Below are 22,900 nucleotides of genomic sequence, written 5' to 3' on the forward strand. Positions count from 1 at the left end.
GGGTGTTCAAACTCATCTTTTGTTTAACTTTATTTTTTCTTTACCATGAGTTTCTTCTTCTTTCGGCTGCTCCCATTAGGGGTTGCCACAGCAGATCATCTTTTTCCATATCTTTCTGTCCTCTGCATCTTGTTCTGTTACACCCATCACCACATCCATAAATGTTCTCTTAGGCCTTCCTCTTTTCCTCTTCCCTGGCAGCTCTATCCTTAGTATCCTTCTCCCAATATACTCAGCATCTCCCCTCTGCACATGTCCAAACCAATGCAATCTCGCCTCTCTAACTTTGTCTCCCAACCGTCCAACTTGAGCTGACCCTCTAATGTCCGCATTTCTAATCCTATCCATCCTCGTCACACCCAGTGCAAATCTTAGCATCTCTAACTCTGCTACCTCCAGCTCTGTCTTTGTCTGCTTTCTGGTCAGTGCCACCATCTCCAGCCCATATATCAGAGCTGGTCTCACTACCGTCCTGTAGACTTTCCCTTTCACTCTTGCTGATACTATGTTAATTAGTGTTTCCTAATTCTATTTTCTTACTTATTTTGTCTTTTTCTCTTTCTTCATCATGTAAGGCACTTTGAGCTACATTATTTGTATGAAAATGTGTCATAGAAATAAATGTTATTGTTTAGAACAGGCACAGGACACCTTAGTTACACAGAAAAGACCCACTCATAAATTCAGACAGAAATAATAAAGCACACATGGGGATTTATTTATCAACTTTTATTTAACATACGCATATGTGAATGTTCAAATAATAAAACTAGGAAAATCCACATATAGTAAAGCACAGGAATGTGGGTTTATAAATGTCATCAAATGTCATTGATTTACCTTAGTGTGTGAAAACACCAACTGAAAAGAAGCCTGTAATATCTTAATATGGTGTAATAATCAAAACAGAATCCAATAGTGTATCTAGCGTTCAAGGAGATGCAGCCATTATAGTGGCAACTTTAGGTTGAATCGATAGACACCAGCATAAAAAAAAAAAAAGTGAGGTTGACGAAAGAGGCCTGTTGTGAAGTCTTTGATGATGTTCTTAAGCCCTCCAGGACAGGAATGAAACCCATACTGAACCACCAGAAGTGGACAGTTAATTGAAGGGCCATATTGGGTAGAGTTTGGTGAAGTCATTGACAATGGCTTTCATTCAATGTATAAAGATGTCCTGTCATTCAATATTTTGTCAGGTTTAGTTGGAATGTCAGTCAAACTGAAATATTACCCTCAAGTAGGGATATCATGGAGAGGTGAAAAAGCACTTTGACAAGCTCTGAGTGTAAATGGATAGCATTAGTCAGGGTTGGTCAAAGTTGTTCATTAGTTCATAGTGACAGGGTCACAGGTTTGGATAAGATCTGATTGGATATGCTAGAAGTACCGAGTATGGTGAAGTTTTAGTTAACATGCCCCATCACTGCTGTGTGTAAAGAAGGATTTGCAGACTGTTGTTCTACTTAAAGACAGAAGGTGGTATCACAACAGAGAAAACAGTCAGAAAGCCAGAAGAAATGCAGTCTCTTGCTGCAGAGCTTTATGAAAATTATATAAAGCATTAGATCTTGTCCAGTTAACAAATGGTTGATCACAATAAAGTTTGATGGCTGATGACTTAGTGGGTAAATAGATGAGGCCAGCTAGTGGTCAGGTCAGACTGACATGTGACCTTTGAGCCTCCACTCTTCCTGCAACTCTTTATTTTTCTCCTTTCTATTTAAAATTCAGGTTTGACAAAGAAGTTTCATAAAGTGGTAAAAACTTTCTCTCATGAGGATCTCCTCAAGATCACAGAATATTACAAGCCCTACCTGACCTACGTGATTGAATATGACATCACAAGTATCCTGCAGAACCTGGTCACCAAGAACATCCTCACTAATGATGAAGCCAAGGTAGGTGGGTCTCCCTGTTAGTATGTGATACTGGAAACTGAGCAGAGATGGTGAGCTCAAGAGAAATGTTAGAAACTCCCTGTCCATCCATAACAGAACTGACCGGACTACTCTTCTCCTCCAGCGGTCATCTCCAAACTGACTCTATAGTCACTCCCTTGTCTTTCAGAGATTCAAAGCCAAAGAAAAATTTGAGGGGCGAACAGATGTGGAATCCTTCATCGGTGACATAATGAAGATGGACAAAGCAATACTGGTGAGCCTGTGGGAGGCATTGGCTGAAGAACTTGTGAGATTTCCATCACCAAACATGACAAATATACTGAAGGAGGTGACAGAAGCCGGTGAGTTAATGGAGTCTCACCTGACAGAGAACCATTGAATGTGTGGACACAAGGAGGGGAAATGGAGGGAGAGATACAGGAACACAGAATGCAATGTTACTGTCTGTGGGCCTTTCAACACACTGCTGTGAGGTGCACCACTGACAAGGAGATGCCTATTTCAGGCTTGTGAACATTAACACATCCTTCAGTTCCTCTGATTTTATCTTTTATTTATCTATGTGAATTTTTTTCTTTCCCAGTGCTTTACAATGAATGCGGGGGAAAAAAAAAACAACCCACAGCAGAACTTAAAGACCATACCATCCAACATAAATTAAAAAAAAAAAATCCAGATCTTTCAAAGCCACACCAATTCATTTAAACACCAAAATATATTCATATCTTACTCATTTACACATATGTTTCTAAACCGGAACCATATATACCACAGATAATGAATACATAATCAGGTCTCACAATCCTGAGATCACTTGTTATGATAAACCTTTACACAAATATGTTCCAAAGAATTCATACACAGATTCAATAACACTATGATTTACTTATGCACAAACCACAACAACATGTCTTCCAAAAACACCAGCCTCTAACAATGATTCCAGACAACATGTGCCTTCATACTTCATGGAACATCACTTACACAAAACACAACACGTAACACAACCCTGAACCTCAATAACCCTCTGTATTACATCAAAATCCAGTTCTAGAATGTGCAGCGGATCAAACAAGATAAACAATCAGCAAAGATTTCTAGTCGCTAAATGTACAGTCCAATGCCAAATAAATCCAAATGAGGGGGAAAAAATAAACAACGTTATCTAGGTACTTTAAAATGAATATATAAACAGATAAAGGTACAAATAATTGTGAGCTCACCGACCATTCAGTTTAACTCCCAATGGCAGGATCATTTTGATCCATGATGTAAGGCTCCAAATGCATTGCCACAGATATGAATTTGTTTGACCATCCGTCAGTACAATCAATCCAATTAGCTGGTTCCTAATATTTCTTATGGCTATTGACACATGGCCATCTGATTAAAACAATTTGGGTTACTTGTTGCACAGAATGACTTGATTCTCTTAGCTTCCACCTCACTGTATAACATTGTTCCTTCTTAAACGCATTAACCAATCACAGCATCCTCTGCAGAGGCCTTGACATGCCAGTAAGGATGGAGTTCAGTCTCGCAGCATACTGTATGTACATAGAACCTCTCAGACCACTAGTAGCCTAAACAGCAAGTGGTGCAGAGAAAGAAAATGAAAAACAATGCTTTTTGAACTATGTAGATTTGTTAAATCTATTAAAAGTATTTAAAGGAGTAGTTGGCCACACCATACTTATATAGAACCTGGGATGTCACTGTCAACTGAGTGCCACCTATCATAATCGCCCATTTGACATGGCTACCACTTCTTCTGCATTTCATAAACCAACAGCTTACCTGGATGTTCAGAAATAATATTTTTGTCCTTCTTTACCAGGAAGTCCAAGATTCCATTGTTTCCGCCATATTTGATCTTACCATTCCCTTCAGGACCATTTGTGTATATGTTTGTATTGTGTCTTCATTTTCACTTTCCTAAATCATTTTGGTATTAACTTTTCCACTCTGGTTTTCAGCCACCTTGTTTTTTTTCACAACTGTTACCATCTTATTGTTCTCATGAGACCTTAGTAGACCGTTCCTGTTTTTCCAAAATCAGACCTAGTGCTTTTTTCAACATGATAGACACACTATATGTCTGCTGTGCTTAATGCTGTCTAGTCAGTCATCTCACAGGTCTTCTTTCCTGGAGAATTAATTTCAGGCCTTACAAAATGGAAACACATTGCTGATCTTCCCCAAACAAAGTCCACATTAGTACCAGTCTTTTAGTTTTTTTACGTTGTTTTTCTGGTGGTATACCTCACATTACAATTATATACACTTTTGTGTTAATCTGCCCCCTCACTGCTGTAATTGTCTCCTCCATCTCTTGTTGTCTCTGCAGGAGTAGAACTCTTGAAGGTCATTCAGGCAAGTCTCCAGCCATTTCCCATTGATACTCATACTAAAGGTAACCCACTGGTCTCCTGTTTCTAGTCATTAGCTTGTCCATTCTTCTACTCTTCAGGTTCCTCACTTATTCTCATTTTGACTTTCAGGCCTCCATGAGACACACAGAGCAGATGTGTATAAATCCACAACAATTCTGGAGGATCAGGGTTCTCCTTGTGGTCCACGCACCAGTGCTGTTGGCTTTGAGACTCGATACACAGAGCTGATGGTCATTGGTCAGTACAAAAGGACCTACAATGAGACTCACCATGAACTTGTGAAGATGGGGAAGACTCATGCAGAGCTGGTGGAGGAGCGGACAAAGGAAAAATGTGAGCGAATCTGGAATGAACAGCTTTTTAGGAGGAGTCCAGGCAGTGAGACTGCTCCACACATAATAGTGGTCAGTGGAGTGGCTGGAATTGGGAAGACCACCATGGTCCAGAAGATCATGTTTGACTGGGCCAGAGGCACTCAGTACCAGAGGTTTGCATTTGTTTTCTTGTTTAAATTCAGGGAGCTCAACCTCCTAGACACAGAGACAGAGCCACAGATGACTCTAACTAGACTGATTATAAGGCACTATAAATACCTCAATGACCCAAGACTAAGGAAAATCCTACAGAAACCTGAATCTGTCCTCTTTATATTTGATGGACTAGATGAGTACAAACACAGACTGGACCTAACACCCAGGAAGCTCCCCTCAGGCCCAGATGAGAGCTTTCCTGTCCACATCTTGGTCTCCAACCTGGCCAGAAGGTCATTGCTGAAGGGCTGTACAGTTTTAATCACAAGCAGGCCAACAGCCTTGAAGACCCTAGACATGGAAAGAGTTGATCGATTTGCAGAGATCCTGGGTTTTTTCCCTGAGCAAAGGCTGATGTACTTTAAGAAGTTTTTCGGTGATGCTGATCGGGGCACTGAGGCTTTTCAGTATGTTGAGGAGAACGCCATCCTGTACACCATGTGCTTCAACCCCTCTTACTGCTGGATTATCTGCTCTGTGCTGAAGAGTCACTTCACAACATATGATGAAGAGCGAGAAGCTGTCCCTAAGACTGTCACCGACCTTTTTGTGATGTTTCTTCACAACATTTTAACCAATCATAGGCGAGAAGCCAAAGACCACCATGGAATTCTGGTCAAATTGGGAAAGATGGCTTATTATGGGGTAGCCAACAAGAGTCTTGTGTTTTATGACAAGTTTGAGATGTCCACCTTTGGTCTCCAGACAGTCGTCTTGTCCACTCCATTTCTTTCAGGGTTCCTCAAAGAAATCCTTCAGAGAGAAAGCACTCTGGAGCATACAACATATACATTCTTCCACCTCACCATACAGGAGTTCATGGCTGCCTGCTCCTTCTACCTCAGTCCATCAGAGGGTGTGGAGGACATGCTTGTGAAGCTGGACTCTTGTAAAGATGGCCGGTTTGAGATTCTCACTCGATTCCTGGCAGGACTGGCCAGGCCTTCTGTGTTTGAAACAATGAAAGGAGTCTTGGGGGAGTTTGAGAGGAAGACAGGAAAGCAGATCCTGCAGTGGGTGAAACAGAAAGCTGAACAGGTGTTACATGGAGAAGATAAAAGTGAAGCTCTGCAAGTGTGTCAGTGGCTCTATGAGACTCGGAATAACAGATTAATCAGAGACGCCATTGGGAAGGACTTAAAGATGGACTTTAGTAGGACAACTTTATCTCCTTTGGAGTGTGCTGTGCTGGGCTCTGTCATCAGCTGCTGTGGAGAACTTAAGGAGCTCGACCTATCAGACACAGAGCTCACCCCAGAATGCATCAGGAGGCTGGCGCCGGGGCTCATCTGCTGTAGACGTGTTGAGTGAGTAATTAAACCTTCATGAGTTTAGTTTGATTGTTTGTAGGAGTTTTATTCAAGACCTTAAATCCACTGGGTCCCAAACTCATTAGCTCTTGTAAGCCCCCTCCCACCTAACAGAAAATAATATCACAGCCATGATGTGTCACATAAGTGTGTCACTCTGCTATCAGATATTCCTCACATGACCGTGGCACAGTAAGAATTCACTCAGTTTGATCCCAGATTTAACTGAGTTGAGTCCTACAGCAATTGCTTACCTCATTATTTAAAATTTACAAATGTAGAGAGTTCTTCAGAAAGATTGAAGCAGAATTAGCATAATTATTCTTATGGGTTATTATCCTGGTCATTGTCAGGATTAGGGTGTGACCACAAAGTCTGTGGTCTTTCTGCTGACTTAGATGGCACTTTGTGTGATCTGATCGAGCAAAGAGAGGATTTAATAAAGAAATGAATAGTTCTGCTGAGAGGTCAGCACTCCTGTCAGACATAATTTGATGAGTAGATAAGTCTAGCGATAAAGTGAACTCAGTTCAGAGTTATGGTGGACAAACAGAAGTGAATGCTATTAAAACAAGGCAATAAAAAACAGTAATGAGTAAAAAGTGAGGTCACAGAGCAGCCTCAGCACGTCACCTGAATGTGACCCTCAAAGCTGAACAAGTCACCGGTGCTCCAGATGATGGCTGGTCCTTCTTCATGGACAGAGTGGCCTCCTTTATCGGTGACGCACTCTGATTCATCACTTGGCCGATTGTCTTGTTTAAATGGCATCTCTGATTATCACCTCTATCTTTCTGATATTTCTCAATGTCAGTTGTTCTGGCCACAAAACTAACTCATGACACAAACTCTCCCTCTATCATCATCTGTGTTTCATTGCTGCTTTGTTCTTGTTTGAATGGAGCCATCAATGGATGACATCAGAGCACCACTACTACTCTCTGTACACCCCTGAACTTCGGGGCATTCTCTTAAGTTGTGAGAGCAGATTCTCTAGAATAGGGTGCCCTCTATTGGTCACAGTGATTCTCTGAAGCCTCTTTAACAGATTTAGGGCTGTGAAGACCTCACCATACTGATGGCTTTAGTGACATATCAGCACTTCCCCTCACTAGCCCTCCTTATATTTCCCTGTCTGACACAATAGCTGTCTGCCCACAGAGGAAGTTGGCATTCATGGTGTCACCTCTGACAGTTCCCAAGTTTCTATCCTGTAGAGCTTCTGCTATATCCTCTTTGTCAAAATGGACAGAAAGACCAGCAGACCACTGAATGTCTTTAGAACTGGACTCAAAATCAAGAAAGGATCAGTGAGCGACATTTGAAATGCTGAAGAAGTTAAAATACATCTTTACATAAATCTTTTGTGCAATGAAAATATTTGTCTCAAAAACTTGTACATGTTCAGTGAGATTTACATGACACATCCTTTATCTCAGGTTCTTACAGCTGATGTAATTTTGGGTGACATTATGTGATATGAAAATCTGCAGTGAAGAATTATGGAACTGTAAAAAAATGAGAAATATTAAGTCCCTCTGCCATCAGGGATCAAAGGTAACTCTTTAGTTTAGGTCCTGCAAATATGTGTTTATTAGTCATGTACTGTTATATGACAAGACCTTCACAAAGGCTTCCTTCACTCACTCTCACTTACAAAGTCTCAATAAGTGGTTTTTCATCTCAACAATATGGTCTACTTAAATAACATTAGAACATTAGAATAATCTACATGAGAACAGGCCATTCATCACTCCAACAAAGTTCGCCCATCCTATCCACTTATTTCTTCCAAAAAAATATCAAGTCGAGTTTTGAAAATCCCTAGTCTTACTGTCTACCACACTACTTGGTCACTTATTCCAAGTGTCTAACGTTTTTTGTGTAAAGAAAAACCTCCTAATGTTTGTGTGAAGTTTACCCTTAACAAGTTTCTAACTGTGTCCCCGTGTTCTTGATGAACTCATTTTAAAGTCACCATCTTCATCCACTGGACTAATTCACTTCATAATTTTAAACACTTCAAACATGTCTCCTCTTCTAGTGCTGCTATGTCCTTTTTGTAGCCTGGAGACCAAAACTGCACACAGTACTCCAGATGAGGCCTCACCAGTGCATTATAAAGCTTGAGCACAACCTCCTGTGACTTGTACTCCACACATCAAGGCACTATATAACCTGACATTCTGCTAGCCTTCTTAATGGCATCTGAATACTGTCGCAAAGTTAATATCTTAGAGTCTACAATGACTCCTAAATCCTTCTCATAAGGTGTACTGTCAATTTTCCGAAAGCCCATTGTGTATACAAACCTAATATTTTTTACTTCCTATATGTAATACTTTACATTTACTGACATTAAATTTCATCTGCCACAAATCTGCCCAAGCCTGTATGCTATCCATGTTCTTCTGTAATGATATAACAGATTCCAAATTATCTGCTAATCCACAAATCTTGGTATCATCTGCAAACCTCTCTTTATAATGGTCAGAGGTGGCTTTCTCTGGATATCGCATACTTCAATATCAGACCTGTCAATCCCTCAAATTCAAAGTTAAGTCATTTGACCAGCGTATCAAAGCACTTTCAGGGACATCATTAGGATTTGATGAGATCTTGGTCTCAGTCTCTCTCTGATTTTCACATGCAGTCTTTCTCAAAAATAAAAATCACAGACTGGGAGAGGGGGATTGTTCCAATGGGGTTTTTGCAAGCTTAGGTTCCTGAGAGACCCCTAACAATGACACTGGGGCTGTTTAATATACCATACCTCACAGAGATGAATGACCACTTTACTGAGGCTTTCAGTTATCAAGACAAAACAAAACCTTTGTTAAGGTCTTATTATATGACAGTATATAAGTCATTAATGCAGTACCTAAACTAACATTTTCTTGGACTGATTTATTGGAATGTAGGGCCTTTACATTTGCATTCATTCAGCAGATAATTGAATACAAAGCTATTTAATGAGGAGCCACTTATGGAGGAGGTTTGAGTTGCTTCTCCATAACTGAGACTGTTTGATGAGATGGAGACCTGGAGACACTAATGGTTTACATGGAGGAGCTCCCTCTGCCTGTCTTTCTATCTGTCCATCCTTTTGTCCTTTTTATCTCTCTTCATTTTCACAATTTATACTCTTGTCTTGTTGCCTCTGGATTTTGTTGAGCAATCTCCACTACCCTCTCTGCTCTACAATCCCCCCAAACTGGTCTATGGCTGAGTGATGATAACTTGGAGGACTGAGGAGTGGACAAGCTGTGTGTGATATTGGCTGAGGAGTGAAAAAATATAAATTTGACACACTGAGGTGAGGAATCCCTTAGGGTCTCACTGATCAAACATTTATAGATATTTGTGTGTTTGTACTCTGCAATTCTGTCCAATACTCAAATGACATCAGAAACATGGCCTCTGTGTAAGTGCAATCTGATTATACGTATCTGGAACAGAAGAAAATCTGAAAAGCCTCTAAAGCTCAAACTCCTCTCTGTTTACATCATTAGCATAAAGACACACCCCTGAATGCTTTATAAGGAAGAAACCAGAAAACAACGAAAAAATATACATAGTATATACATAGTATCTCAATAAAACAAAAGACAAAAACAGAAGTTAAACCTGGTAACACCAGTGAGGACTGTAATTTGTCTCTGTGTGTCCTTTTATCTGATGTTTTTTAAACCTCCTGAATTCTTGAATTTTGTAAATCAACTCCCCTATCACAGGATGCTGGCTCATTGCTGATTCTCTTAGCCTGTTCCCAGTTTCTGCTCCATTTTGTGTCTTCTCTCTGACCCAAATCTCTACTTAATTCTTGTGTTGTTCTCTTCTTGTCTCATCTGTTGTCATCTTTCCTGACTTTTTCTGACTGTCTTTATTTCTCACATTTCTTTTTGATTCAGTTTTTCCATTCTGAGATTCTGTTTGTCAAAGTCTTTCTTGCCAGTTTCTGGCTTGAGACAGGAGCCAATTTTGGTGTCACACCAGTGTCACCTCACATACACACTCATTCTTACTGGATCGATTTAGAATTTTCAATGTACTGATACAATAGATAAACAAATATGGAGAGACCTTTCAGAGTGCATGGAGTTTTTAATCTTTTAAATGCCCAGCGTGTCCTTAATCTTTATAACAGATTAACAAAGTCAGGTTCACCAATATAATGTTCATCCATCCACTTCCTCTGCTGACTTGAGGCCAGTCTCATATGGAGCACAAGTTGTGATCCAGCCCTAGCTGTCAGGACACACTCACGCACACACACACGCTAGCTGACAATTGTGAGCCACCTCTGGACTGTTTTATATGGCCAGCATTTTTGGGCTCAATAGTGATCATTTAGTTTTACACCTGTAATAATTTTAATCCACTCAAACTGACACATTAGTGTCTGTCTGGCTATCTCCTCACAGGTCAAAGGGTAATTTTGTCCTGGTTTACCTTTTTGCGTACTTCCTGTCATCAGCCAGGTGATGTGATTAAGGACGTCATGAACCCTACGGCTGAGATAGCCTTTGATCTTTTTGTACATCTTGTGTTCTCACAGCTCCACGTCTTCTTCTTCTTCTTATTCCCACATCACCTCACTGATAATGTAGAATGACAGAGATAGGTACAATGGAAACAGATGAGAACACAGAGACAGCAGTGAAAACGAGGAGTGAGAAAGCTGAAAGTAAAGGGATGACAGCACATCACTGAAGGACAATCAAGAAACAAAAAAGCGAAATAGTGACTTTTTAAAAAGAAACACAAAAACTGGTCAAAAGGACATCATAGAGTTGATATTTAGATTTGTCAAAAATAACTTATTAATGAAGAGGACATGTCCAGAAGCCTGATATCTGAATCGTTGAGCTTCCTGTGGCTGTGAGAATCAGATGAGCCAAAAGCATCTGCTTACTTCATTGGACCATAGACTGTCATTTGATCTTTTTGTACATCTTGTGTTCTCCCAGCTCCACATTTTCTTCTTCTTCTTCTTCTTCTTCTTCTTCTTCTTCTTCTTCTTCTTCTTCTTCTTCTTCTTCTTCTTCTTCTTCTTCTTCTTCTTCTTCTTCCCACATCACCTCACTGATAATGTAGAATGACAGAGATGGGTACAATGGAAACAGATGAGAACACAGAGACAGCAGTGAAAATGAGGAGTGAGAAAACTGAAAGTAAAGGGATGACAGCACATCACTGAAGGACAATCAGGAAACAAAAGAGCGAAGAACATTGTGAGGAGTCAGTAGGAAAGACAAGGGACTGAAAATAATGAAGATCAACAGAGCAGATAACAAGTATTCAGAGAGATCAGAATAAGGCCAGCAGGTTTCCTCCTTGAGGACTGGTTGATGGAGCAGGATGATTGTCTCTTTAGTCCACCTTGTTAATGTAAATTAAGACTTCAGTCTTCAGAGATGAGAGCCCCAAGCATGTTTGTGATGGCTGTGTGACTGTGGCTGTGTGCTCTTCATCTGATGGTGACATCTCCACTGAGAGCTGAGGTGACACATTAGGTCATCACAGTCAAGAGGTGCTCTAACCACAAATGATGGAATACCCTCAGTTATAATGTAAGGAATTCTGGGAAAGTGATGTTGTAGCAGCAATGCACTGACTTGGACCTAAATTATGAGGTGACCTGAGATGATCGCACTTCACTTCTATATTTAGAAACCAGTCTTGTCCTAACTTGTGAAGGTAATAAAGCTTAGTAAACACAATGGAATAATGGGCTGTAGTTGACCATTTTAGTCTGTATTTAGGACTTGTTACATCTGAGATTGATAAAATCGGGCCTGTGAGGTCAGAGGGTCGAAGAGGTGGTAGACAATGCAGGTTTAATTTAGAATTAAAGAATACATGGAGCTGCAGAAACAAGATGATGACCTTCACCTTCAGCGTCCACCAAAGAGCAGTTTCAGCAATGCCTCCTAGTGTCTGTCAGTGGTGTTACAGGATTCATCTGTAGGCATTATGTCAACATGAAGGACATTAAATGAGAACAACTGTCAGACAGTGTTCAGAAACCATTAACAAGGCTAACAGAATGTTAGGTTGTATAGTGCCTTGATGTGTGGAGTACAACTCACAGGCGGTTCTGCTGAAGCTTTATAACACACTGGTGAGGCCTTATCTGCCATTTCAAAATACAGCACCTTTCAGCCTTGTCGATGTGTCATTCCAGGCACTTTGTGTAACTTTTTTATTCAAAACCAACAGGTACACACAAACAGATTTTTGCCCTGAATACCTAATAAAACGATTGAAATGATTCTCCTCATTTGTCAACACTGCCTACTCCTGGTGTTCAGATATTAAGGAGAAGGATGTGAGCCAAATCTCCAATACTGGTCTGTTAACTCGTGCAAAAAAGGAGAAACCCATGCAGTGATCCAATAGTTGTTCCTATGCCAAACCCTTCAAATGTGACGTTTTGACAATTGTAAATTTAGAGCAGACTTTCATTTTCATTGCTAATATGTAGCCTCATCTCACTGACTACTGGGCAGAAATGGAGAGTCTTAAAGGCAATCAGGTGACGTTTTAAAAAGAAACACAAAGACTGGCCAAAAGGACATCATAGAGTAGATATTTAGATTTGTCAAAAATGACTTATTAATCAAGAGGACAGGCCCAGAAGCCTGATATCTGAATCGCTGAGCTTCCTGTGGCTGTCAGAATCAGCAGAGTGTCATTGTGATGTTTCTTTACTTCCCTCACAAATACGTCTGTCTGCAATGCAGAACCAGCATTGGAGAAAATCTGTAGAGAGGTTGGGAGCATGCGCTGATCTGAAAGGAACATTGAAAGTACCAGTCAGTCATTCCAGTCAAGAAACTCTGACGTAACAACAAATACCACTGAAATTGGGTATTATAAAATTAATCAGACTTTATATTGAACTAATTCATTATCCTGCTAATAACCTCTTCTCAGTCACAATGTAATTTGGCCGTACCTTTCACTCTCTTTAACATTCACATTCCTTTCTTCTGCTACAAATGGAAAAAATCTGAAAAATAAACAAATTACAGGAAATTAACGTTCAGAAAAAATAAACAGGGTCCAAAAAGGGAGGTCGTAAACAAAATCAACATGTTAAGGGCCAATTTATACATAATCAGTACTCAAAAGTGAAAGACACAATTAGTCAAAACTGTAAGTCAAAGGTAGAAATGATGGCACTGAAGGCCTTTTAGAAATTATCCACAGTTCTGGACAGTGTCCTGTCATGCAGTGTCGACCTAAATACTGTCATTATGATGACATCATTAACCCCTAACTTCTGGCCACGCCCATTAGTAACAATGCCACATTATAGCAATGTCAACACAAAATGGTGGGTACCTTAAAAAATAATATGCCATTATAATATAAAGAAACTGAATGGTGAAATTAAAATAGCTTCATAAATAACAAAATATAATCATCTTATGTATAAACATCTACACATGGAAGTGTGTGTGTCTGTCCGGCACAGAAGTGCGAGGCTATAGAATGAAGCTCAAAGTGCCAGCAAGGCAGCCCAAGCTACATCATGAAGCTGAAAGAAAGCAGCTCTGTCTCCCAAGTGAGACAGCAGAGGACAGACAAATTCGCTTAGCTACTAATACACAAGCAAGGCGAGCACATCGGCATTCTGAACTTCCTGTCTGTGCCAGATGGTCAAAGCCTTGCTAGATGCTTCTTTATGTTGTCAAAGATAAAAATGTCTCTCAATGAATTGACATTTGGGAAGTCACTGAGGCTTTATTTCTTCTAACTGAACTTTGCTTAGATTAATTGGGATGACCCCAATCAGACATTTCAGTAATTATTCCAAACTTGTATTTAAGTTCTTGGTGTAACTCTGAACTAATGATTTGTTTATCTGAACTAATCAAAGACCCCATGCTAAGCTCAGATTGGATACCGCAGTCCCTCATGAATTCTGACACAACCGCTACGAGAAATTCTGAGTGCCAACAGTGGAACGTACTGTAAATGGAGACATTCTTACCAAACTGGCTTTATCTGGCCCTGTATCTCTTCCAATAAATTAGAGCACATTCTTCTTGTCAGTGGTGTGGCATCCACTCTCACCTCTACATCTGACTATCTAGCCTTTAATTCCAGGACATACTTTAAAAGACTGAACTGGTCAAATATTTGTTGAAGACCCTGGGTTCATTAAAGAGATTCAAACATTTCTACTCTAACAGCTAACTTGCCCAGATGTTGAGACACAAAGGCCCCTCTGAACTTCTGACATCTTCTTAAACAGGTGACAAAGTCTCTGTCTTCTTGGATTAATTAAGCTTTGTCCCCCAGGTGCAAATAATGTCATGAATATTGTCCCAGTTGACCCTGTATGGAAAATAAAGTACTGATTTGTGAAATTCTCTCTAACAGACCTAAACTTGTATCTTTGGTCATTTGTCCTCCATTCAGTCTGCTTGTAACCAGACCCTTCTATTCCAACACCTTGGTCACTGATTGTTTGTGTCTTTCCTCCTCACACTTTAATGCCTCATTCAGACTTTAAGCAGTGGTCTCTACAATTTTCTATAAGGTCACACAAGATGGGATTTAGGGGTGCAGCTCAATTCTTTCTCTAAAAGGCCAGAACAATCTCTCCATCTTTAATTATTCCACCTTGCTATGAGGTTTCTTTTCTGCTTTTCCCCTTCTTGGACTGATCTGAGAACACAAGCCCTGTTGACATCTTTGATCCATCTAAACTGAGCTTATTCTATTTTCCACTTTCAAATCCATTGTCTTTATATCATGCGGTGTCTTCTTCATTTCTCCTCAGACATCTTCATCCCCTTATTCTCCCTTTCTTCTCATTTTCTCCTTCACAATTCCTTATCAGTCTCTCCACATTTTCCATATTTAATTTATTGATTTCTCCTTCATTGTGATTCCTTATATTGTGTTAAATTTCCCTTCAAAGGCTACGTGGTCTCATCTTCAAACTGTCCACACTCTTACATCTTTCTGACCTCTGACTGCTTTTGTGCTCCTTGAGCTCTTCTCCTACTGTACTCCATTGTCCCCCTCTGCTCTTCTGTCCCTCTGATCATATTCTCCTTATAAAGGTTCTCTTCTCCACCCACATTTTTATTTTGTTTGATGTGTCTAGTCAACCACTGAACTGGCATTGGCTAAAGCTCTTCTGTATAATTACAATTACCGCCAAATCTCCTTAAAGTTCACAGATAACCAAACGTCAATGAGTGAACTCCTTTTGCCTCTCTTCCATCCTTCAGTGTATCAGAGCCATGAGGTGTGAGTCTGCAATATTGAAATATCTATGGCAATGAAATCGAGTTTATTTATTAAAAGGTATTATAATGACATCCATACAGAAACACAAACGATGTACTGGACTGCCTGTGACAATTCAGTTCCATGCAAATTTGGCCTGTACACATTTATGAAATACAAAATCATTTGTAAAAAATCTAAACAAAACACATGGCAGTCTCACTGATTTCAACGTGTAATTCTGACTGCACACATCTAGCACAAAGGGGCCCTTCATCGATGGCCGAGCACATTGTACTCCCCTTTAGGGATGTCACAATACCAGAATTCCTGTATTTGAAACCAGCAGCAGAGACTTTTTGCAATACTAGATACCAGTTTCATAGAACATCAAAAAAAAGTTTTCTTTTTTTATAAGCAAAGTACTTCCATTATACAAGTGAAAAATACTGTACCTTTTCTGTACTAGAAAATAAAATGCATATAGCATATACTTACATATAAGTCGGGTCTTGAACGCCTGTTCAAAAATGCGACATTTCATTAATCTTTTTTTTTTTTACATCTTCTTGCCTCCTCCAATCCCGCATCAGTTTCTCAGATGTATTGAATTATGTGGAAGCAGCGCAGTTACCAATTTCTTTTGCCACTTCAACGATGTTTAATATAAAGCCAGCTTCATATTTTCTTCTGATCGAACGCTCCATTGTAGATAAGGGATGCTCTTACGATAAAGATGTTTGTAAAGAGATTGTGAGATACGAAAAACATGAAACAGTGTAAATGTCGCTTCAAAATAGTTCAGCTATTACCGTGTGGTCACGTAGGCACAATACATAGAAATAAAGGCTCCGTGGTTATTCTCTCAGGTGGGCGCTAGCATATCATTATCTCTTGGACCAATAATGTGAGTTTCCCACATTCGACTTATATGACCGACATCATAAAATACCTTAAATTATACGGTAAAATCAAGCCCCAATTTATACGCGGGAGAATTTAAACATGACTTCCCATTTATCATTTCAGTAAATTAGTATCAACATTTGTTAATATCAAAATACAATGTAGGGCTTCAACTTTAATGTGTGGTTGTCATTAGGAGTCCCCTGTGTCCATATTATAATCTGTGAGGATTTCAGTATGGCACAGAGTTTATAAAGAATGATGTCAGCAGGAGTAATTCTTGAGATCTGCAGATTTTATATTAATTCTTATATTTTCTCTATAATATCTGAAAACTACTGCTAAAAATCAATACTAAGCATAAAAATTCAAACACTATTATATCTGACCATGTTAATGCAATGCTGTATGGAGTTTATACTCTTTTTTCCTCACTTATTATTGTGCCGTTTGAAGTAATTTGTCCACTTGAAGCCACATATGAGTGCAGCACCAGCTTTCACTCAGTATTGCCGATACTGTAAATACCAAGTGCCATTATGTTTTATGAATCTCAGTATCAACTTTCTACAGAAGTAAGAAGCCCTTGTGACATCCCTACTGCTCTCCACTGGAATGAGACTGAAAGGCAAACCATTTATTATTATAGCCAAAAGTTCACAATGATGTTTAAAATATCCATCTATTATCCAACCCGCTATATCCTAACTACAGGGTCACAGGGGTCTGCTGGAGCCAATCCCAGCCAACACAGGGCACAAGGCAGAAAACAAACCCTGGGCAGGGCACGAGCTCACCGCAGGGCGTGCACACACACACTAACACAACACAAACACACCAAGCACACACTAGGGAATATTTCGGATCGCCAATGTACCTAACCTGTCTTTGGACTTGGGAGGAAACCAGAGTACCCGGAGGAAACCCACACAGACACGGGAAGAACATGCAAACTCCACGCAGGGAGGACCCTGGAAGCGAACCCGGGTCTCCTAACTGTGAGGCAGCAGTGCTACTGTTTGAAATAGGAATACAATAAAGCAGTTATGTTATTCTTTTTATTTTAGACTATTAAAAATATGTTTTAATGTGCATAAACTCATTGGAAAATTATAAATGGCAAACTGCTACTGTCACATCAACTTATTAAGTGTGAAAATCTCAAACATAAAACAAATACCACAGAAGGCTCCACTGTTATTAGATTAAATTAGATTAGATTAGATTAGAGGTGATTGCTTCATCTGTTTCCATATATTTTATCCAGAATGTCTCCATCAATTTTTTCACACAAATTCTGAATTGTAAACACCTGTCATTTGTCCACTTTCTCATATAGACAATCAAATAGATTTTTATCTTTCAACTGATTTGGATTTTTTATTTATTATATTTTGAATCTTATTTATTACTCAAGTTTTAAAATTTGATGTTTGTGATACAAACTCCTTAACTGTGCTTCAGTATGTATGAAAAGTGAAGGCCTGTCTAGTGTCCAAACTCTTTACTGATCCTTCAGTCCACCATGTCTGTGACAACTGTTGTGTGCAGTGACACTGACAGAGATGTTCTCTATGACACAATAAGCCCATCAGTTTGAACCCATCTCATCAGCAGGCTGAGTGGTGTTTGTCCTGACGGGCCTGAGAAGAGATGACTGGAGAGAGTGGAGTGTCATTCTGAACGGCCATTGACATTCTCTCTGTCCTGTCATATCCTCTCTATTTATGTCAGCTCTCTCTTGTCACTCATTCTGCTCTTTTTTATTGTTTTTCAATTGTCCTCCTCTTTGGGAAGAGCTCTATATAAAATAAAGACCGATTGTTACACCTATTTCCAATGAACATCAGGACAAGGAAGCATTTAAAAATGGCCTCTTGCAGATCAGTCCTGTTGTGTCCACAATCCTGAGACTTGAACGACAGACAGAACTCTGTCACTCCATTGTCACCTACGGTGAAAAGTCCATCTGTACAATCAAGTGGAGGACAAGGCCATGCTGCTATGTGACATTCCTGTCCATTTTGAAGGCAAACGTCCTTTCATCAATCAAGATTACATGACATACAGAAAAAACAGGAATTCTATCTGTGTATTTTTGGACACAGTTAACACAGATGGGGCGTCAGTGTGAAATGACATGAAGTAACAAAGAGAACTGAACAACAAACAGACAAAGTGGACATTTATGTGGTTAACTGATGGAGACTTTATGAAGTGGGGGGAATGTGTGAGAAATGATTAACAATGAACATGGACTAAGGTGACAAGTTCTGAGTGTGACATCAACTGTCCTGATATAAACAAGCCTTTCTAGTCACTCATTGTCCTCACACAGCTGAAATTTACCAATCATGATAAATAGGAGTTGATTAAAACAAAGAAAATATTTTAACGGAGTGGAAAACACATATCTGTTCAGATGATGTCCTCCTCACTTCTGTTTTGATGAGGCCATCAGCTGAAACTGCAAAGAGAAAAAAAAAAAGAAAGTTTGAAGAAGAGTTAAAAAAAGGAGAAGGACAGATAGCCATTAGCTGCCCATATCTTGTCTTCATAAGGCATGATGTTTGTCCTCCATGTTCTTCTCGTCTTCTTGTCCATTCAGTCCCAATGTCATCCTAATAAATTACTTCTCTAAATATGTCTCACTCTGGAGGGAACCCATCAATATTGGTTAAATGCTCTTCTTGCTTCTCTTTAAGGTTTCATTTTATTCACAATTTCTTCAGTGTGGATGGACATCATGGTCAGCATTGTCTCAGCAGGCTTGAAGTTTGTTTGGGTTGCTTTTCTCTGTCTGTCTGCCTGTCTGTCCTCTCCTCTCCAATTGTCCTCACTTCTTTCTCTTTATCTCCACAGCCTTTCCTTATGTCATCTCACCTCCAGATGTTGCTCAGTTCTCTCCTCAGCTCTTTCTTCTCCACACTCACGACTGACTGAACTGGAGCTGAGCAGCAACAACATGGAGGATTCAGGAGTGGATGAGCTGTGTGGAAGACTGAGGAGTGAAAACTGCAAATTAGAAAAACTGAGGTGAGTGACCAACAAGTGTGTGGATATGTGTGTGTGTGAATGTTTGTTCAGTTTAATTTCTTGCTACTTTGTGGCTCTGATTGTTTCACACCCACAATCCAAACACCATGTTTAATCAGAATAGACTGCACACACATAACTACATAAGAATGAAACAGTATACACATTACAAAAAATAAATAAAATAAACATCTAGAAAATACTTGAAATTGAACAAAGAAGACATATAAAAGGAACTTAAACAGAGAATACAGAACATAAACATGCAGAACCATGACATGTGTTCTTTATTAGCTCACTAATGTGATCAGAGGTTCAAACCCCTGGCCTCATAACTCCTTATTTTGTTTTTTCAATCCCACACATTTCAGGCAGGATCTTATTAATGCCAGCAGACAATCAAATATCCAGGTGGAGACGTACATATTCTGACTATCACTATACGGCCTTTAAGGGCACACTTCACACTACCCCTGTGCTCCCCTGGTCACCATCATGATTCTCCTTATTTGTAAATACAAACAACAACTGAAATATGCAAATTTGATCAAGAATAGGTGGACCAGAGAAGCTATAAGATGGCTTTGAACATCTTTAAATCTGACACAGTGACACCCACAAGCACACAGACATGGCCACTTCACATATTATCGTGTGGTCAAGCGGGCATTAGCATACTATACTTACACAACTGTGCCAAGACAAAGAATTGGAAGTGAATAGAAGAAGGCTGAGCCTGGCCTGGAAAAGTGAAAAGAGTAAGAGCTCAGACAAGCTTGAGGGACAAGTCTGTATGAGCAGGTGGCCATCAACTTACTGAATAAAATAAGAAAATGTTCACTTGCTCAGCCAACCACTGCCTCACATACTATCTAGACCAGTTCAGTGACCACAGAGAAAGACAGTGGAGCTGTTCATCTGACTTCTATTACTTCCTACCACCTTCATCTGCTCAGGTTTAAGCGTCCATCACTACAAAGGTGGTGTGCAGCATTTTCAGGCACAAAATCCTAAAAGTCCAGACCTCATCTCCTCTATATATTCCAACTGCCTTCTGTATTTGTGGAAATTTTAATCAGTCTCTGAGCCTACTTTGTTCCTGCCTGCTTCAAGATCTCCACCTGCTTCCCAAAATTCCCAGGCCTTACTAAACACAGACCAGTCGACTTGATGTCAGTAATAATGAGGACCTCTATGCACCTCACCCTGACTGACCTACAAAAATGCGACAAGAAGTGTCCCAGACAATTGAAATATCAGGTCTATGGATAACATGGTGGATTTGGACCAGACCTTTACTTAATGTCATCATGAGTGCCCTGGACAATACAATAATACAATAGAATACAATTTATTTTTGTATAGCCCAAAATCACACAAGGAGTGCTGAAATGGGCTTTAGCAGGCCATGTCTTTTGACAGCCTCCCAGCCTTGACTCTCTGAGAAGACAAGGAAAACTCCCAAAAAACCCTTGTAGGGAAAAAATGGATGAAACCTTGGGAAAGGCAATTTGAAGAGAGAACTCTTTCCAGGTAGGTTGGGCGTGCAGTGGGTGTCAAAAAGAAGGGTGTCAATACAATATAATACACAGAACAGAACAGAACACAAGTAATCCTTAAAACAATACGATGGTACAACACCAATATTACACGTAGAGAGCAAAATGCAAGAGTAGCTGATATCACATAATATGATTCATTGCCATAGAGTCAGCAATCTCTGTCACACTCCTCATTACATTGAGGTGATGCCATGCACAAGTGAGCACTAATCCTGTTTAGAGCTCACATTTATTTGCTTCGTATGAAGGTCTCCACTGTCTTTCTCAGATTCTCCACATCTAAAAGGTGCTCTTTCTCTCCTTCATGGCCACACATACTGCTGCCTCTCATGCCTTTTCTCATGTCAAGCCCATTAACTGCTCACTGACCACCACACTTTCCTGTCAAGCCTGTGAAGTGATTGTCTCCTGGTTACTAAAATATTTTCTCATAAACCCAATAATAAGCAGTGAATGGAAGGATAAGTCTTTGATATGTTTTTAAATTTATCTTCAGAGACCCATATTGATCCTCAGCCTTTGTGAAGGTTCGTAGAGTTAATAAGGCGATCACATAATCAGACAATTCTGGTCCAGTTCTACACCGCCATCATGGAATCCATCCCAAATTTGTTAGTATCTCTTTGGTCAGTGAGCCTCTGCTCACGTTAAGGTCATCTTGTAGTCTATTATGATAGCTGTAAGAAGGTCATTGCTTAGCCTTCCACTGTTTGTTCCTGATGTTCACGACCATATTGACAAATGCCTGACAGTACTGACAATAACATCTGTATCAGATATTAGGCAGATGGTGAGTTGTCCATCTCATCTGTTCATGTCTAAGTGCTATGATCAAGATGAAGGTGTTGGCCATCAGGGTTATTCTCTTGACTGATGTCTGTGTCCTGAATGCCAGTTCATAAGACACATGCAGACCATAATAGTCAGGTTCCTGTGAGACATACAATGCTATTAGTCTTTTTGCCAGTACCAAAAAGTCAGATGTCATGTTTGCACCTGCTCCTGACAAGGTCTATCCTAATCCAAATGTGACCATCAAATGTCAGAGGCTTCAGACAGATGTCGTATTCACAACGCTGAGTAGTCCTCTGTCCAGCTCAATCCATAGTGATGCTGAGGCCAACAATAGAATGGCCTCAGCTGGCACTGACATTTACAGAGTGTGTGAGTCTGTAGAGAAACCAGTGTGAACAGTAGACTGGCTTGTGTGACTGACCATTATGTATGCCTGTAAACTACGGGCTGAAATCCTTACATATACTGAGCTACCAAACATCTGCACTAATCTACATAAGGAGCAATTCCACTGGACAGACTAGACATGTTGTGCACAGGCCAGCTGATCACCTGAGGAAGCAGCTGCTCTATCGTGGGTTCATGCAGTGGGCAGAAGAAGTGGGACAAAGAAGCCTTAAGGTTTTCACAAAGGCTTGTGGATAAATGTGAAATCTTGGCTCATTCAACTAAACATGGGAGTCTCACAGGTGGACAAAGAAGAAAGAAAAGTCGAAGGGCAAGTGTGTTGACTACAAGACCAAAGCGGGCAGCCTTCACAGTGCTGACTTCGCTCACATATGGACAACTTGTGACAAGCCTATCTTAGGAGACATCGTCGGTGTCCTTGTAACACCAAATAAACCTGTGGTCATATAATTTATACATACAGGCAGCTTTCAGATTACAGCAATTCTACATTACAGCTGAGCACATCAAACCCAAAAATGTTTCTTCTCTACCAAATTTCACTTCATTTTCATTTGGTGGATTCCGTTTTTTGCTTATGAATGACACCCCCTGGCTTTGATGTTGATGAATATGTAGCATTGGTCACTAATGCTGAGCCACAGTACAGTATAGTAGGACTTTGTCACCATTTGTAATGATTTGTGTTTTCATGCTTAGGTGTCAGTGAATGTCACCATTCAGGGAGGTCCCAGACACACAAATAAACTGTCAACAGTGAGGTGCTCGGTCAGCAGGTGGAGATCTGTGGTTACACTTTGCCAC

At 40.0% G+C, this 22,900-nt stretch overlaps 1 protein-coding gene across 1 annotated transcript in view; it reads left to right on the forward strand.

Annotated features, from left to right (window-relative positions):
• Positions 1 to 1,609: 1,609 nt before the first annotated feature.
• The window catches only part of LOC120534700 (NACHT, LRR and PYD domains-containing protein 3-like), a 43,694-nt gene continuing 22,403 nt past the window's right edge, over positions 1,610 to 22,900 (forward strand). The window contains exons 1-7 of the mRNA XM_039762287.1: positions 1,610 to 1,628; positions 1,735 to 1,901; positions 2,071 to 2,245; positions 4,252 to 4,317; positions 4,406 to 6,134; positions 19,158 to 19,194; positions 19,246 to 19,331. Of these exons, the coding sequence (XP_039618221.1) occupies positions 1,610 to 1,628; positions 1,735 to 1,901; positions 2,071 to 2,245; positions 4,252 to 4,317; positions 4,406 to 6,134; positions 19,158 to 19,194; positions 19,246 to 19,331 (2,279 nt within the window). The remainder of the gene's footprint in view (positions 1,629 to 1,734; positions 1,902 to 2,070; positions 2,246 to 4,251; positions 4,318 to 4,405; positions 6,135 to 19,157; positions 19,195 to 19,245; positions 19,332 to 22,900) is intronic.

This window comes from Polypterus senegalus, chromosome 8 (genome assembly GCF_016835505.1).
Source record: "Polypterus senegalus isolate Bchr_013 chromosome 8, ASM1683550v1, whole genome shotgun sequence".
In the NCBI taxonomy this organism is placed as follows: Eukaryota; Metazoa; Chordata; class Cladistia; order Polypteriformes; family Polypteridae; genus Polypterus; species Polypterus senegalus.